The following is a 19,137-nucleotide window of genomic DNA, read 5'->3' as shown; positions in this document are numbered from 1 at the left end:
CAATCGCTTAAATTGATAATCGCTGAAAAGGCTTCGCTCAAATGTCGTTCGCTGAAATGACGCTCGCTCAGGTGTCGCAGAACCCATCCGCGCGGCTGTATCTTGTTCCTGTACGGAGTTTTTGGCAAAAAACCTTTCTTGACCCTTGATGACGTCACATGACCTTGCAATTGCTCAAGAGCAAAAAAGCCTCAAGGTAGTCAAAGTTGATCGTGTATGAAGTCATTCATGGTATATTGGGCCATTCCGACGCTTTTTAGTGGAAAAACAGGGGGTTGATTTTTCTCCTGGGGAGTTCAAGACCTAAATTTCTTTCGATTTATATTTTTTCAAATTTTTAGCCCAAAATGGATCATGAGGCATATCACACATAACCTATAGCCTTAAAATTTCCTTGACCATTTATGACCTAGGCTGAGATAGTTTTGAACTGCAACATGGCGAGTACAAACTCGGTACCCACAAGGCATATTCACTTTCAGCACACATTTATGAGTATGTAACCACTTGAGGTGACGCTGAGGTGGTGGTGTCCCGGAAAGCACCGTTATGCTACCTTATGTAGGTATGACTGATAGGGACCACTCGACGTCAATGCGATATGCCCTGAATCATCGGAAGCGGGAGGCCTACTGCTATTACAATCAAGCTATCGCCTGCATGAGTACTGTCAGGTGATCCTGAGTCCTGAGCTCCTGACCATGAATTGCGATGTCAATAGTGTGCATGGCGTGCATTACCGGAACTATCGCACCTTTCAGTTGGCTGGTATAGCGACTTTGGTGTCCTTACTGGTGTAAAACAGAGATCGATATGATGTATTTGAATGACTCCCATTGAATTTAACAAAGAGGCTAAGTAGTAAGCGTGACGTCACGAAGCCATCTGTAATGTTTGACTCTACCCCCGGGAAGACATGCCACGCAAATTACCATGAATCTAAGATGGTGTCCCGTATCAAGCTAGAAACGTTCAAATAGTTTAGGTAAGCCGTGACGTAACGCTAACCTCTCGGCCATTTGGGTAGACCCGTCAGATAGCAAGTTATTACTTGTAGACATGCAAAGTTTTTCAAAGGCTCTTTCCACAACTTTTTGCTAGTACAACTGAAAAGGGACGAATGACAATACAATTGCAGATACAAACACGTCGTTCTCACTTTACTTGCTGTATTTGTTAACATGATCACGTACGCATAACAGCGTCCACAAAAAGCACAAACCTAACAAATAAAAACAAAAGAGTATGACGGTCAACCATGTGGTCATACACGATGCTGGAGAAAACAAAATAAATAACAATGACGAAGCATAAGCCGAACTAAATAACAAAAAAGGTACAATAACATTGGGGCATGACTCATTACGGAGCGAGCGAAGCGAGCGTAGTCTTTCCTTAGATTAACGGAAATTTCTGAGTATGAGCGGCCGGCCGGCCGGCCGTGGTCACGCTTTTGCGAGGCTTATATCTCAGCAACCACTTGACCGATTTACACGCGGTAATTTTTGTAGGGTAGCTTCATTCCTTCTACCAAGTATTGGACTATTCCCGATGCATGTGGGTGACCCCTTATGCACGTGCCACGTGCAAAACGAAGAGGTGTCACTTTTGTAATTGTTGCAATATCTCGGTAACTACTTGGCCGATTGCGCTGAAAGTTGGCATGTAGGTAGGCACCCACTAGGCACTGCATATACATGTGCCAGAGTTGGGGTGCTGCTGCACGTGCGCACGTGCAGGGGTCGTTTCCAGATCTCGAGAACGGCTGGACCGATTGCGCTCAAATTTGGTACACGGTTAGGGACCGGTTAGTAGGGTGCCGTGCACAAGTCAGTTGGGACCCATTTTGCACGTGCGCACGTGCAGGGTGCCGCTTCCAGATCTCGAGAACGGCTGGGCCGATTGTGCCCAAATTTGGCACATCGCTAGAGACCAGTTAGTAGGGTGCCGTGCACAAGTCAGTTGGAGGTACCCCCTCGCAATTTCGCACGTGCAAGGCCCACCCTCTCGCTCGCTCCGTTAGTCGCCCCAAAAGGCGTTATACTGGTGAGAATAGATAGGACGCAATAAATTAATAGGTTAGCGGGTGAAAACAAAAAGAAGACAAGGTAAATGTCCCTGTAAGAAGTCATCATTATGAGTTTAAGTACAGGATATGAACAACGCTACCTACTGAAGCTGGTCGTAAGATAACCTAATGTCAAACAGCATTTATGACGCCAACAATTGTTGGGCATGTTTCCTTCATGAACAAGAAACCTGAGCGCCTGCCGCTGCTAAAGCCACACATATGAAACACTAACCAGCACAATATCCACCATTCCACAGCTGCTCAGTGGCTTGGTGGCAAATTAATAAATACAAAAAAAAAAAAACGAAAAGGACACAGAGCGACTTCCTTACATCACACAATCGGCACCTCATACCAACGATATCAAATAAATACTTTTATTAAAAAAGATTTAACTAACTAGATGCCCAACTAGAACTAGGTGATATCAGCCACACAATGATAATCTAATTTGTTTTGTTTTGTTGGGTTAGGCTCTTTCGGTCCAATGAGACCATTTCAGAGCCAGGAGGATGATAGGATATAGGGGGAGGGAGACATTGGTCTGGGCAGGCACCCTAGTGAGTCGCCGGGGCTGAGCCCGTCCAAGGACAGGCCATCCAGCCCCAAGGCACCCACTGCACCCGGCTACGGGGTGCGCTCCCTCAGGAGCAGCGGTGCCGCTCCAAGGGAGCAGCCCGCATGAGATAAAGTTGCCTGTCCAGCCCGGAGGGGGTTGTGGCGTGGAGGAGAAGGATTTCTGTATTCTGATTCCTGAGGATAGAAGCAGGGAACGGTGTGATAATCTAATGAGGCTTATTCACTAGCTTCACTCTGCACTCTGCACCTTAAAGGATGAATATCATATATGAAAACCAAATGCCGTAAGCTGCCACTGGCTATGTGCACTGTGCAGCTTGCCTCTAGTCACGCAATATTTTAGTTAACGATAGGTCTAAAGCCACCATATAGCTCGGGTTCTTTGAATTCTCCCGTGTTTTTAGCAGCGTTGGTGACGGTTGTCGAGTCGGATTTCTCCCGTGACGGTGCCTGCGCAATGCCCGCCTTCCCGCTAACCACAGCGGGCGTCGAGGTCGCCCTGACCGACGCGACATCTGTCGCCGGCACCGAGAAGCTCAGCTTGGCGCCGACGCTGGTGGACGACGCGGTTGCCCCTACCACGACTGGACGAGCCGACTGCGCCGAGGTTGTCGCAGTCTTTTTCGTTATTGTGCCTGTCGATGCGGCATTTCTGGCCATGACATCTCCTCTGGTGACCTCATCGGGGTGCTTGATGTAAGGCGCACCTGGTGGCGGGGCTGTGAACGGCCCCACTACCATGATCCTCTTCTCGTTGAGCAGGGTTGCCGGTCGCGCCGTGGGGCGCCCCACCAGCGGTGGACGCGGATCGTCGGAGGCCGGTCGAGCGACGTCAACTCGGCGTCGTGGAGGTGTTTGAGAGGCCGACGGACGCGGCCGCGGGCGACGTCGACGCGTGGGCATCGGTGTCGCAACGACGTACTCGGTGACACTTTCGGACGCGCGTTCCGAGGGAGGAGCGACACTGGTGAGTTTCGTCGTCTTGGTCGTCACCGTCTGCTGGTTAGGCAGTCGTCCTGACGCCGCCGGACCGCGCCGCCTCTGCACCGTCCCTCGTCTTCTGTGAGCGAGCCTGGGCACTCCGGCGACTCCAGGACGGAACTGCGGGAGAACTCCAAACTGGTCAGACGGTCTCGGCCCGCTGCCGAAGCCCAGATCGGCACCTCCTTGCGGAGGATCGCGGCGGACGAAGTTGCCAGGGGCGCGCTCGAGGCTAGGATTGCCGTCGGGACTTTGGCCAGGGACAAAGCGAGGAGGAGGAGGCGGGGTGAACGGTGGGCTCGGACCCTCGCCGAATCCTGGAGGGAAGCCCTGGGGTGCCAGACCTGGCCGTTGAGGATTATTAGGACGGTTGGAGATCGCTGGAGGTCGGTGCTGGAAGTCCTGGGGTCGATAACCCGTAGGCGCCGGACGAGAGTTCGGCGGAAGAGGTCTAGGCGATGTCTCATCCTCTTCATCCTCATCGCCGCGGAACCAGCTGAGGAAACTGTCGAGGTATCCACCTCCCGACGGCTTCTTGGTCGGCGGGGGTCTCCGCGGACGCGACGCCGGCCTTGGGTCTCCTCCTGGGACGGGGCGGGTTTCCAGCGGCACAGGGGGCCTTCCAGCAAAGCCAGTCACTGGACGTCCCCCGCTCGGTGGCGCCGGCCGTCCCTGCTGCGGAATGGGACGCCTGTCTCCAACAGGAGGCCTCTGCGGACGACCTGGTCGTGGCGGAAGCCCCTGAGGTCGTCCGAAGGGTCGCGGAGGTCGGGCCACGGGTCCTGGCGAGGGCTGACCGCCGAAATTCGGTCCCGGCAGCTGCTGGATGCCGGATCCTGGGCCAGCGGAGAGGTTCGGACCGCTGGTGACGCTGATGGAAGCATCGCGGTCCGGAGTCGGGGGCTGGAACTGCTGCTGATGGAACTGCTCCTGGTGGGGATTGAACTCGGGCTCCTTGGGTGAGAACGAAGGACCCTGAGCCTGCGAGAACGGGTCTTGGATTGGAGAATAGGGATCGATAGGCTGAGAGAAGGGCTTCTGCTGCGGCATCTCTACTTCAGGGCGACGGTACTCTTCCTGTTCAGGATGTTGCTGCTGGTGCTGCTCTTGCTGGAAACCGAAGTGAGAGCCAGGATTTTGTTCCTGAGTGTTTGGCTGGTTGTGTCCGTTCTCCTGATGTTCGAACGTCTTCTGATGTTCATCAGTCGGTGTGCGATGCTCGGGATGAGACACATCCACTGGTGACTCGACACCCACATCCGTCGGAAGGTTCTCTTGTTGGAACACCGGTTTCTTGAAGATGGGCTTCTTGTGTGGCTTCTTGTGCTCCTCGACTGGCTCTGGGGTAGTCCACTGGAGCTGCCAAGAGGGAGGATCCACGGCACTCGGAGTGACTTGGTACACCTCTTCCTCCGCTGGCGGCTGGGTGGTAGTCGTAGTGGTGGTAGTGGTGGTGGTTGTAAAATCAACAACACCGGTGTCCTTCTTTTGGCCGAAACCACCGAAAGCGGCAGCATAATCAGTGTTGGCAGCGAAGTACTCTGAAAGAGATCCTGAAATGTTTTTGTCTTCCTCTGTGTTGGCTTCCTCTTCTTGGTCCCCTTCCTCGTTTTTCGTCCAGTCGACATAGGGACGTTTGCTATCGGAGGAAGGCCGCTGTCCATACGGCACGCGCTTGCGCGTTTTCTCCGGCCGTCTTCCGATTGCCAATTTCTCGTGCAGTGACACTCGTGGCACCTCTGGCTTTGACTCAGTCTCCTCACCAGCTGCAGCACCGAAGCCGAAGCCGAACGCCGAGACGCGATCGGGCAGCTCGTGCGACGGTTTGACGGTTACAGGACGGCGAGGATCTTCGGGAACGTGCGCGCCAAATTTGCCGCTTCCCGGCGTGACAATCTTGGCGCGTGGCGTAGTCGTCACGAAGTGCGGCACTTCGGTCACCCTGGGCGGCTGGGTGCGACGTGGAGGCGGTGTCTCTGGCCTCCTTGTGGGTCGTCTTGTGGTAGGGGTCGTCGGCCGTGTGAAGGCGGGACGTGGCGAGGGTCGGTTGGAGCCGCTCTGGCCGTATCCCTGAAGGTTTGTGTTGGCGTAACCTCCGCTGACGGTAGGTTGACCGGGCTGAGATGGTGGCCGCTCGTGAGTGCGAACCTCGGTGCCGTTCTTGTAGACGTGGATCGGGATGTCCAGCAGGTCGTGGAAACCTGGGAAATGACAAAAAAAAAAACATTTTTTCAGCCAGGCTTTACGACAATACCATGGCTAAAGTACAGACGTCAGTCAGAACATTTCATTTTGGTGATGTGTTATCGATCGTCATATACTACTCGTCCAATTGAAGCGTTCAACAGAACTCGAAAAAGAACCCGTAGTCCTGAACTTTTGAGCAAAGACCATTTAGCATCCATTTATAAACGATTGAAAAATCAAATATGAAAAATAAGCGTAATGTCGTGGAAAGAACTCAACAAGAAAAAAACGCAGCTTTACAAAAAGTTTCGAGAAACTAAAAACACTTCAAACTACTTCTAGGTAATTACCGGACAACCGCAAACTATCTCACAGGATCTCTTTATTCCAACAAAAGGATAACTTCGCTCTAAAATCCACAGCCATCCGACTCACTTTCTGGGAAGAGCTGGTATGGGTTGTACTCCTGCGTGGAAGCGGACGCCTCTGAGTCCATGGCCTGAGGGTTTGTGTAGCGGACCTCCTCAATGTCCTCAGGGAAAAACTCGTTCTGAGGGGCGTCCTGTACGGAGAAAAAGAGAAAAAAAACATGGTAATGGTTTGGATTTTGGAAAGATTGCAGAGAAAGCGGATTATGTGTAGTTCTTTTTAGTGTCCTCTTCTCATTTTGACGAAAGTATGGCAATTTCAGCAAAAGTTTTAGGCAACTGCCGAGTGCCGATGCTCGATGCGTGCATTTTTATAGACATTTTGCTCATAAACTAATGGAGAAAGGCATCTTTTCTTTTAAATCACGCCATGGTTGTGATCGGAAAGACACCGACAGATAACCTTTTGTGCAAACACGCGAGCAAAGTGAATGCGGATTACAGCACATCACAGCCATATTTATCTGCATACCACGAGTACGATGCCTTCAATAAAACAATGTAGCTTTTTTAAGTAATCCACACCAACGACAAACTAGTACCTTCACTTCCATCACTCCCCGAACAGAGCACCGCACGCTCACCTGGTACTCGCTGTACCCGTCCTGTACCGGCCCATCGTACCGGTCCACTGACCCGTACTCGGCCTGTCTCCGTACCTGGAACAGAGAATTGGGGACGCGTTAGCGAGGCTGACACCAATTCACTCACGCGCAAACACGCGCGAGCCGGGGGACGGAGTGATATAAGGCTGGCGAGGAAACCGTGAGAGCGATTCACAAATCAGACGGAGACAAATCAGACAGTCTTCTGGTTTGTCGTTGAATTTTGCGCCATCATGGAAATGAATACATCAAGGAGTAAGGACCACCAACTGTTGTGTACGAGTACACCTAATATCGAGGAAAATGTCACCCTTATAAATGATGAGCTTGAAAACAAAGGAAATTGCCATTCTCCAGAAGGAACCACATTATCTAACGGAGGGAAAGGTAAAAAATGTAAGAACGGCAAGTATCCACTTGGTTATAGTTAGCTAGGCTTATAGGAACGTAGCACATTAGTAAAAAGCATCCGAATAGTGGCTAACCGGGACAAGGTCACCCATAATCTAAGACTGGAAATCATTTCAGTGTTCAAGAATCAGCGTAAATAATGTCCGCTATGACCTCAAAGGCTATGTTCCCGATAGCAAATATATAACAAATATGTATAGCAAAAACGACAGAAATAAGTGAGCAGCATGCTTGGCCAGCCTGGTATGTAAAAAAAAAAAAAAAGATTCAGACCTTTTTACCAAAAGGACGTTACCAAAATTAACCAGGAAGCCCGTTAGTGTTTCCTTTCGACTAATCGTTTCCGTTTCCTTCGACAAAGACTAATATACAATTACATTCACATTGGGGTGCTGACATACAGCGCAGAATTCCAAATGCTGTCGAGAGTGGGTAAGCGGACCGACCCACTCGACGGCCGAGTGGCCGTCGAGTCGAGTAGAGTGTCGAGTCGGGTGGCCGTGTTGCTAGAAAGGCCCGCGCGATTATAATACACGAGTGATATTATCAAGTCTTAGTCAGCATTTGCCACACCAGATAAGTTACTCGGATTACTGCTGCTGCTCCACTCGAGTGGCATAACGTTCGCATCATCCGTACCTCCGATAGCGCTATGTTCTGCACCCCCCATACACACACATACACACAGACACACACCGTGTTGGTGCCGTCTCAGATTCAGAAGCTGTGACAGTGACACCCACCTCGGACCGACATGGTGCCTGTGTACCGTGACCCGCAGACGTGTCACGTATACCTAATGTGACGGGTTGGAGGGAAGAGGGGAGGAGAGGGGAAGGAAGGGGAGGGGACGGGTTGGAGGGAAGGAGGGGCTGTGGGAGGTAAAAAGGGGAGGAAATAAAATAAAATGGATATGATTGTGGCGTGGGCTGAAACTGCAAACAGGAGGCTCTTGAATATGCAGAATACAGATTCCAGTGGAACACCGAGCAAACAAGGTGCCAAGCTGTCGGACCATCAGCGGACTTCAATTGGCTTATTAACCCGCGCCCGGCTGGGGGTCCTGGATTTCCACGCCCTGCTGGGGGGGGGGGGGTGTTTGAACACCCCCCCTTCTAACTCGGCTCCTGGGCCACGTAGCGATACGCGGAAGGCGGCGTTCGAAAGAGCGTCAAAAATAATGACGAAATCACTTCGGTCAATTTTTAGGTCAGGTCAAAGGTCAGGTCACCAGAGGTCATTGAAGGCAAAATTTCGCCGATTTCCAGGTCGAATGTCGACAATTTCCAAGAAGCCAACGCATAACTCGGGAACCTATAGAGCTAAAGCGCTGCGGAAAAGCGCATTCGATAGCCCTATTAACGCCCTTTCTGGGTAATTCTCTCAGATTTGACCTAACGTCAACGGTTTTGCCTACAGGGGGCAAAAACTGCAAAAATAGCCGATTTTTCGGAAACAGTTTTTCTGCAATAACTTTTGATCCAAGCCTTGTACGAGCTTACTTTTACCGGCATCGTGCTCCTCTCGTCAAGACGCATCGAATGAACTATAACTTGACCTTGAAAGGTCAATTTGAAAATTTGACCTCAGGTCAAGGTCATGACCTGACCGGAAAGGGTCATGTTGCATATCAGTCGATCCGTATCGTCGAGCTGAACACATCTAAGGCGTTTTCATCGCTCTAGCATGCCTCTATCAAAAGTTATTTGCGAAAAACTGTTAGATACCATTCGTGACCTAAGATGACCTCAGGGCATAAACAGGGGTCACGGACACCATTTTCATGTTCAGTGTGTCTAAACCACTTGTAATTCAGTGTTTGGGAGTATTCATAATGTCTTTCGTCCAAAAGAGGCGCATTTCGATTTTCTCCCATTGACTTATGTATAATGGGGAGGTCGCAAAATTGACCTGACCTTAGGTCATCGATATCAAAATTCGGAGATATACATTTTGTACATGCTATTGCTCTTAGCAATCGCTGAAAGTTTCAAAGGGATCGGTCACTCGGTGTAGCTATGACAGACATTGAAACTTTTTATGAGGTGAGGTCACTTCAAGTGACCTGGTGACCTGACCTTGAATGACCTTGGTCTGAAATTTTCACAACATGTGTAGAATTGATGTATGATAAGGTGTACCAAAAACGGCGGCGCTCCGCGCCGCCGTTTTTGAGATATTCGCGAAAAACCACAAGGGGGGGGGTGTTCAAACACCCCCCAGCAGGGCGCGGGTTAACCCTCACCCGTATGGGGGGTGGGGGTCGAACGGACCCCCATCCTCGGTTTTTCGCGAATAATTCGCGTGCAAAGCGGCCGATCGCGACGAAACTTTCAGTACCCTTGCGTTAATCAATTTTACACATACCTACCCTTAAAATTTCATGACCCTGACCCTTATGACCTGTGACCTATGACCTAATTTTCGAGACCATGTTTGGTCGGAATCGCGATTCGGCGTATGTCGGCTCGCATTAGCCGCGCGTTTGCAGTCTTTTCGTGGTTTCAAGCGTTCAAAACATGGGATATGATGTTGCTCCTATGCATTAGGGTGGGTGTCAAGGTCACCGGAAGGTCAGGTCAGGACTCAGGTCACTGACCTTTAATGACCTCGGTTCACTTTTTCGAGTTTTACATGTTTCTTTGCTAGTTTTTGGAGATGAATTCGAATTTAGCAACCATTTGAACATTTACGAAGTAGTTTTGGTGCCTTCGTAACATGTTACAAAGCTGTCAGAGGCGGTTGCCACCTACTACGAATACCCGGCAAAACCCTTACTGGTTGACCTGACCTGACCTTACCCGACCTGGCCTAAATGCATGAAGACATCATCTATGATCATAACTAACATGGCATTCGTGATCAGCACCCCGAAAAAACCCTTTAGCAGCCACGTTTTACGACGTTCAAACAGGTCCCGGTTTTCCCGACTCTTGGGTCATTGACCTGACCTGGAAGGCCAACCGATGACCTACGGCCTTAAAAGTAGGTATCATCGGCTTCCTCTCGTCACGGTTTTTCCGCGAAGCTCTTATAGCTCGATCAGGGGCAAAACGGCAAGGGGAGGGGGGTCCAACGGACCCCCCCCTTTATACGTTCGCGGCTGGAAAAACACCAATACGGGCGAGGGTTAAAATGCCGGTTATAGCGTTTGCCTAGCACATTAGACGTGGGATGCTTTGTTCAGAGTTAAGGTATTTTAGCTAGGTATAGGTAAAGGACCTGTTTACCTGACGGCATATTCACGCCCACCTACCTTATCACTCCTCGGCCATGAATAGTTTAGGATCACGATTCACGAATTTCACTCACCCGTGCGTTATCGCGTCTCCTTCGTTTCAGCGACACCTCGTTGATCCAATCATCGGTAACGTCATCAGTGATTTCGATAACGCGAGCCGCCACCGAACCACCACCCTCTGAGCCGACGGTCAGAGTCTGGTGCACAGCGCCACCTAGTTGATGGTTCTCAGAGCGCTCAGCAGGTGGTGGTAGCAGCGTCTTGGGTAGAACCGGCACGACGGCCGTCAGAGCCGAGCCTGTCAGTAGCAGGGCCCCGAAAACCTGCAACGGAGGGAGGTACCAGTCAGTCATAACACCTAAATGTGGAACGAATATCAACATGCAGCTAAAATCATGTCAGTCGGCTGTGGCACTTCAGAAGCATTAATTGAAAACTGCCTCTTCCACTGCGAGCTTCCTACATAAGCATCAGGGCGAAAAGGATGCGAGTGCTGGACACTTAGTTAATTACCTAATTCAGAATGTTGCATGCTTATTCGTACTAGCCCTGGAATCCCACAGGTTTGGCTTCATCGGTAACAATAAGCGTCCTATTGGACTCGGGATACTTTATGATTTGGTGCGTGTAACCAGTGGCGCGGGAACTTCTTCCAGACTGGGGGGCTGAACCATAATAGAAATCAACCTAGGGTACCCCCAAATCTAGTTTTCTCACCGGTTTTAGGCCACTTATTTTTCAGACCTTGGCCTTTTCAAAAAAAAAAAACACGAAAATATTTTCAAAAAGTGAGGCACTCCGTCTCAGCTGAGTGAAGAAACTACCGTTTTGGCAACCTGGAGTAAAGGTTTTAATCTGCCAAATGAGTTGCCGAGCCAGTGAAATAGGTGGATTTTTCACTTACATGCTTTCTTCCTTTGTGACCCACAACCCCTAATTTGGGGAGGACAAGCTGCCCAACGGTTCCTGGCCTCATGAAACGTTGTGGGGCAACGCCCCCACGGCCGCAGAGTTGTGGGGGCAAGCTTCCCCCACTGCCCCTCCCCCGTTTCCCACGCCCATGTATGAATCTATGAAATTATGTTGGTAGATTTCCGATTTCGATTCCTCCAGCTGGGGGGGCTCAAATACATTACGAGCCCCCCAGCCGAAAAGCTGGGGGGGCTCAGCCCCCGCTAGCCCCCCCGGTTCCCGCGCCACTGCGTGTAACATTTTATTATTTTCTCTCTTCCCGTTTCTAAAAGTATGTTATTGTCTCTCCATAATACCTCAGTCTCGCTAAGACCATCACCCGTCTCGTCGAAAAAAAAAAAATCCCATTTCACTCCATCCATTCTTTCAAAAACGTTTCTCTCCAAAAACCACGAACCACCGCAGCCTGGTCAGAGCAAAAACCACGCGTCTCACTTTCCTGAAGTCACCTTTCTCCCCAGACCAGCTCCCCCCCCCCACCCGGGTCGCTACGCTGCACATCAGCTGATTGTTCCGTCAGCTGACTGGCCCACTTCCTCTGGGCTGCGCGAGCGCGCAGAGGCACGCCTGGAATGCGCGCAGAGGCACGTCGGACAGTCGCCTCCACCCAGACTTTTTCAACTAGCAGACTGACGTGAGGAATGCACGTAAAGTTTAAGCGGAGAATTTCAGGCACAGATTTCACATAATATTAGCTGGATTTTATATGTTTTATATCAGCTGGCCTATGTGTTTTAGACAGAGGTAAATACCTAAAAATGCTGAATTTTATGTCTTATCAGTCCGGGTTTTGCCTCACAATACTCATGAGATACTTGGCGCATCATCAAGTTGATATCGTCTCGCAAGTTGCATTAGTATTTAGTAATTTGCCTTCTTCTGACGTTTACATTTAGCTTCTAGTATGACGAAGGATACGATCCTTCACTGAAAACAATTTCACCCGAAGCTGGCGAATTAAGTGTTGCTATGCGGGTGGTATATGTGTATTAACTCGCCATGTCCAGATTCTAGCTAGAGGGTAAGCAGACTTGCCTGCCTTATTACTCGCAAATATGCACTGTACCTACATTTTGCAGTAAGGTAGCTACCCAGCACCGGATATTGTCCCCGCGGGTGTCGAGTCATTGGCACAGCCCTCACTGAAAGAGTTGGAACTACTCGAGGTATCGTAAACGCGTATCCGTGGATGGCGAACCTTTACATAACCTGCCCTGAAGGAGTTGGATCTACTGTTACAGCTAGATGGCGTTGTCTCATACAGTTTTGAATTACAACAATTTTTTAACTTTTTTTTGAACCAATGATATGTTGGCACATTGTTTGGCGGTTTCCAAGTGGGGGCGAAAGTACAATTGTTAGGGTGCATCTTTAAAACCTCTGCAATATTCATCACGGGACGATTGGCAACGCTTTTTCTTCCGAAACTACCAAGTGAGACCATTTTGATTCTTATATAGGTCACGAAAGCAGCGGCGACACATCTTCTTCTTGATCTCGGGCGGTCTGCATGACTGTCGGTGACTGAGTCATGTCGAAATTTCTATGGTTATTCGATTTGACCTTTCCCACCGACGTGAAACTTTCTCACCGATGTTTTCTAGGTGTGAGATTGCTATAATATAGATATTTTCCCGCGAATATGGTCAAGCGTGGGAGTTTTTTTTTTTTTGGCCCTCGTGACTTGGTCGGCGAAGGGTAGGCGTGGAGGGTAACCCCATCTCCTAGGGGTTTGTAGGGCGCTGCTGCCAGGTAGGCGTCGATGAATACCTTTCGATGGAGGGGTCGCGAGCCACTGGTGCGCGAATAGTCGTGGAGGGTTACTTCTCTCCAGAGTGAATTGCGAAAGTGTTATGTCCTAAATTGACTCCTGGGAGGGTGGTTAAAAATGGTTGCGGATAGGGGTACCCGCGAGGCACCGGTTTACTCGCCAGTTTTGGGTGAAATTGTTTTCAGTGTTCATTCGGTCGTGTCTTGGTGTCTACCCACGTATCGCGATCACGTCTCGCAGTTTCGCAATCATGTCTAGCAGTCTCGCGATCATGTCTAGCCATTTCGCGACCATGTCTAGCTGCGTCTTATGATCATGATCACGTCCCATCGCGAGGCCCACTGTCCGATTTCGGTGTCCGAGCCGCAGCCTTTGCGGTTCGTCTCGCTGTGTGAGCACTACAGCCTCATTCGGTAAGCACGAGGGGTCATCTGATGTCTGCGTCCGTCCGGTGAGGCTATACTGCGTGGTCAACCGTACCGCTGTGGTAAAGCACAGAGGAGTGTCGGCATGAATCGTCGAGGAACAACGCTGGCCGTTAGTTTGTGGCGACCTGCGCCGCTCCATCCACAGAGGAAGGGTACTTATGCAAATTTGAGCGCTGAATCATTCATTCGTCTCCATTTGTGGATTGCCCACTTCCGATTGACCGCGTTTGAGGCTTTAGAGTCGGGTGATGACGCAATCAGTCAGTGACCTAGCGTGTGACCCCTCTGACAGTGACCCGGTGGCCCACGAGAACCGGCGCTGGGACACGCGACAGAGGCAGGGAGAGAGAGAGGGAGAGAGAGAGAGAGAGAGAGAGAGAGAGAGAGAGAGAGAGAGAGAGAGAGAGAGAGAGAGAGAGAGAGAGAGAGAGAGAGAGAGAGAGAGAGAGAGAGAGAGAGAGAGAGAGAGAGAGAGAGAGAGATGCATCCGTTCGCCCTCCCTTCAAGCTCACTTTGCAGCAAAAACCATAAAGGCAAACCATAAACAAACCCATTTGCGGCATTTGCGTATTACAGTTATTCAGCGCAAAGTGGAGGCAAATGGGAAAGAGGGACGGAAAGGAGGAGAGAGGAGTGGAGGTGAGGAGTGCGGAGGGACCAGCTCGCTCACATTGTTTCTGGTCACAGGTGAAGGCCCGAGTACACCGTTGTGCAACCACTTCCGTCGAGTCTGGGAAAGAACTCAGTCTGACCGAGCGCGTGCGAAGTTCAAGGTCACAGCGGAGTGGAGAGGTCAGTTGAAAACACGTGGCACGCGGGTTTACACGTGGCTTTTGCAAGGAATTGTCGTAAGTCATGATATTTTTGCGGACAATGGTTGAAAGATGGCATGCAAGGGTATGGTCCTAGGGTGTTTTTGGTTAAAAAACGGTCGTCGATTATCAAATTTCTTGTCTTCCGTGCATGAGCGCGTAGTAATTTTGGCAACGGAAATAACTTCCAAATTTCCGTCTTTTTAAACACTTTTTTACGTTTTTAGGAATAATTGGTGGGATTCTAATTTTGTGCAGAAATTAAGCAGACTTGATATGTAGTAGCGCTGTTATGCAAACGACAGCACATATCGATGCCAGCGCGTCAGAAAAGATAAAAACTCTTTGAAGATTGACGCACGGCGAATTTACTCTCAATTTCAACGTTTGTCGCTGTACAGCAGCTGTGCGTGCGTGTTATCGTGTGGTCACGGAAATAGCTACTGCAAGTCACTATTGAATTCTGTAGTCGGAATAATGACTAGACAGCTTCTCAGCAACAGCTACTTTCGATAAATGAAGGGCCTCGCATGTAAACATTTCTTAGCATAATCGTCATTCATGAACTAACAAAGTTTGTGCTGCAAGGCCTGCAAAGAGGAGTGAAAGTCTTGCCCATGACTCTCCCTGCCAAAATGAACAAAGGTTGACATGCATGGAACATTACAAACCCGTCTTTTCTTTTTCCGGAAAACGGATGCCATGACCCTTCGTTCTCACATACTTTCTCGCTGTTGTCTTGAGTGTTCGGTTGGACTCGCTTCAGTACGCATCCTCTTGACCTAGCATTTCTCTCATCCTTTCCACCTGCCCTTTTCTCTCTTACATCCGTGTCCATCGAGCCATAAAGTGAAAAGCAATCTGTCAGCGAGACCATGACTCGGCTGTTTTATGTGAGCCAGCTGTTTTGTTCATCAAAGTCATGAAGTGTCTGATGATACGAGATGAACCGAAGAAGATAGTGTGAAAAAATGTATTGTCATGTAGTTAAACTAAATAACACAAATGTGGAAAGATGTAATCAAGCTAGGTCACTAAGGTTGTGTCCAGGGGAGTACAGGGCATATTTTAAGGCACTTACTGCGTCCCATTTTGGGACGCAGCCCCCTCGCCTTGGGACGTGGCCCCTGCTAATTTGACCCACTGCGTCCCTGCCCTGTCCGGTTCCCTGACCTGTGCCCTGTGCCCTGCTGTCTGCCCTGACCTGTACCCGGCCTTCCCTCTAAAATGTCCTGTGCCATGCCCTGCAACCTGCCGTGCCCTACTTTCTGCCCTCCTCAGTGCCCTACTCTGTTCCTTGCCCTGTGCCCTTAGTCGTAGCACGTGCCCCCTGCTCAACTTTGGGACGCAGTAAAAATTTGTTAAAATATGCCCTGGGGGAGTAAGTGTAAACAATTATGGATGTAATTACCAAATATTTGGAGGGGTGTGAGGTGTTTGACAAAGATCAAGAGCAAGAAAAGCATATGGACACTGGAGAGTGGCTTATGACACAGATGAAGGGCAATGAATGGAGTCGAGTCATCCAAAAAGAATCAAACAAAAAGTATGAGGCAGCTGAGTTAGATCCTAAATAGAATCCACTTCATTATGAGTAATGTGAGAAGGGAAATGATGGGCAATAAACCATTCAGGCGTAATGGTAAAAAACCACAAATGCACGCTAAAATGGTTCGTTTTCACGCCATTCACATTTAATCGAGGAAAAAATACAGCCACGTGACAGAACCACTACCAGTGACTCATTCAGGAAACAGTGAGAAATGCCAGTGATGAAGTGATGGCGGAGTGACGCTCGCTACTGTAGCAGTAACTTGGTTCGGAAAAAATGACTCACTGGCCCGCCGATTTCACCCGGATACACTGCAGTGCGTCATTGACCGAATCGAAACGGTTCCGGAATTGGGACGGTTCCGGAGTCGTGACGGTTCCGGAATGGTGCAGTTGGAACGGAGCTGGGTTGTGAAATCAGGCTACTGCGCTTTGAAACATTCATAGGGTGATGTGCATTTGGGCAAGAGCACGTGGCATTGTTGTCGAGAAACCTTTTATGTATGTGCAGTGTGCAGCTATGAAAATCATTAAAAAAAAAAAACGGAAAGAGAGTGGATTGTGGATTAAAGCGTTACTGGCCAAGCTACCACAAGACCATAAGTTTAGCATGTTACCATAATGTGCCCGTTTCTGCTCTGTTTCTGGTCTTTCATAAGCCTGATGTTATCAAATGCAAATTAGACGGATGCACTAAGAGTAAGGAAGCACTAAGCAAGCAAAACTTGATAAAAAGTGGCAGATCGGCGATGTGTATAGTTTTGCAGCTCTAACTGTGACGTCATTGATGATCCGGCGCCTCTCTATGCATACAGCTCATTTAGTATTTATTTCGAGAGGCATCCAACGGCAGTGTGCTGCAAGCTGGCGTGCTCGCATGTTTTGTAGCGCAGGACAGTGCTGAATTTTGAGCATCGTGAGCCAGAAAGGAGCTAAACTTCTCGCTGTAAGGTAAGTAAGCGAAAAAACTGCCCTCATGAGCACCCTATGAGCGCCATATGAACGACAAGGCGCCATAAGCTACCCTACGACCGTCTACGCGGCGGGCACCGACCCATTAGGCCTCGATCCACGTCAACCATGTCAATCTCTCTTCCAAAGTTCCGTGGTTACATTCCTCCCAAATCGTCCATAGCTCACAACCGATCGATAACAATTTCAAATGTTCCGTGGGAACATGGCCGACCTGAAACCGGACCGGTAATCGCCGGACCCGTCTCATCGATAAACCGGCAGCTCTGTGACCTATTAACATAATATATAGGTCACGCTGGATGTCAGTCACACGCGTCTGCTATCGGTCGCCACCGCAGAACGGTGCTGCGTCGTTACCATGACAACGTGAGCGTGACCAATCATGGCGTCGCCAGAACGCGTCTTTTTTAGGAACATTTCGGCAATTTTTGGATAAAGAGGTGAACAAGTGCATGCCATTATTAGAGAATGTAAATAAATTAACAATGGAAAATGCGAGGTAATAATTGAGGACATAATTTAATCATTCAAGGCAAAGCAAAACATATATTGCACATACGAAAAGTTTATAAATTAGTCCTTTTTAAATAATAAGCCCACACAAATTAAAGCAACGCTAGGTTTATCTAATGGTACACAATTCATTTACAAAAATTAACGTCCTGCAAGCGTAACCGAGTTTCTGTGTTAGGCCAACAAAAATTGGATACAGGAGGCCAGGATGAAATCAATGAGGTCCTGCAGTAGGTACACAAATACAGGTCACATCAAATCCACTACAGCTAACCACTAATCCCCTCACAAAACCAGCAACTCCCGCAGAAAGCCCTTAAAAACAACTCAAACTGTCACTAACACCGCACCACCAAGCCTAATACCGACCCTGTCACTACAAATCACCCACAAAAACCAAATCAAACACCACAACAGGCCATCATTCCATCTCAGCACTCTCCCCGTGTACTCACCAGGTATGATCTCATGTTGGTCCCGGCTCTCCACCTTCCGGATGCGCACCCTTCTCCGGCCACCACCGTCACCCCACTGACCGCGGCGCACCCCCCTCCTGCCTCCACACCCTGCGCGTCCGGGCCCGCCAGCGCTGAGCCGGTGCTAGCGGCCTGTGCGGCGCCGCGGTCTCCGGTGTTATCCCCACACCGGGCGGTGCAGTCTCGCGCGGCGCGGCGCGGCGCCGGCCCGCCCCTCCCCTCCCCGCGCGCGGCGGAGCGAGTTCTAACGGTGTACGGTGCGGGTCAACGCCGCCGACGCCGCCACCGCTGCCAGTGACCTAGTTAGAGACAGGGAGGGTGGGGAGGCACCCAGGAGGCGGCGGGAGGGAGGGGAGGGAGGCGTGCCACAGCAGGAAGGGAGGGGTGATGATACATGGGGAAGGGTAGAATGAGGGCATTGTGGCGACTGGTGAGGAATAAGGATGTGTAATGTGTATGGGTAAAAGGACAAATTGATAATAGTTACATAATTGTATCCGAAGGTTGGGACTTTTCAATTAAGACAAATCACTATTCTTTAGAATTGTGATTTTCTATTGAAAATCCCAACCTGAGCTACCTCTCTAGGGGGGTGTTTAGCGTTTCTGCCGCGATTTGGGTCATTTTGATCGCCGCCGAAACGGCTCGGTAGATTTTCTTGCCATTTTCAGCGTTTGGTCCCGTGTGGGGGAGCTACCGGCTGGTACCGGTCGCTTGAAATATAATTAACCCGTTTTGGGGTAATCGGCACGTGCATTTTCCCATAGGGTTAACATGGGGAAAAATTAAAAATGCGATTTGCGCAAAATCTGTTCAGTAATATTTGTCCACTTTTTTAGGATCAGTTCTTGAGCTGGCACCTCACCTTCTGGGGGTAATTATTTAAAAATCATAGGGTACAGTTTCGGGTAATCGTGACGGACAGTTACCCCATGTTGAGCCTATGGCGATTTCGAAAAATTATTTTCAAATCGATTTTGCCAAAAATTTCCACGTTAGATTTTGAAAAAGTTCCAATATGTTGTGCACCGGGGTGTCGGCTACCACGTGGTATGGGTCAGATATGGGGCGATTGAAAAGCACGTGCCACGTGCAAACGTGTTTGATGGGGTAACCTCCGGGAAAATCCGACATTG

The 19,137-nt window shown here is 49.7% G+C and overlaps 1 protein-coding gene across 1 annotated transcript; it reads right to left on the bottom strand.

The window, feature by feature from the left end:
• Window positions 1-1,152: 1,152 nt before the first annotated feature.
• LOC122394245 (proteoglycan 4-like) lies at window positions 1,153-18,175 on the bottom strand. Its single transcript, XM_043390984.1, has 5 exons — window positions 17,981-18,175; window positions 10,575-10,826; window positions 6,831-6,905; window positions 6,254-6,380; window positions 1,153-5,832 (listed from the first exon to the last, which is right to left on the bottom strand). The coding sequence occupies exons 1-5, from the start codon at window positions 17,993-17,995 to the stop codon at window positions 2,990-2,992; spliced, it is 3,312 nt and encodes a 1,103-aa protein (XP_043246919.1). The 5' UTR covers window positions 17,996-18,175; the 3' UTR covers window positions 1,153-2,989.
• Between the last annotated feature and the right edge of the window lie 962 nt (window positions 18,176-19,137).

This window comes from Amphibalanus amphitrite, unplaced genomic scaffold (assembly GCF_019059575.1).
Source record: "Amphibalanus amphitrite isolate SeventyFive unplaced genomic scaffold, NRLGWU_Aamphi_draft 000581F_arrow, whole genome shotgun sequence".
Taxonomy (NCBI): Eukaryota; Metazoa; Arthropoda; class Thecostraca; order Balanomorpha; family Balanidae; genus Amphibalanus; species Amphibalanus amphitrite.
This window is presented reverse-complemented; position numbering and strand designations above follow the sequence as displayed.

Coding starts and splice junctions, on each gene's coding strand:
- LOC122394245 (XM_043390984.1), bottom strand. Junction 6,381..6,830: donor ACGGGTACAGCGAGTACCAG/GTGAGCGTGCGG, acceptor TTCTCCGTACAG/GACGCCCCTCAGAACGAGTT. Junction 5,833..6,253: donor ATACCAGCTCTTCCCAGAAA/GTGAGTCGGATG, acceptor GTCATTTCCCAG/GTTTCCACGACCTGCTGGAC.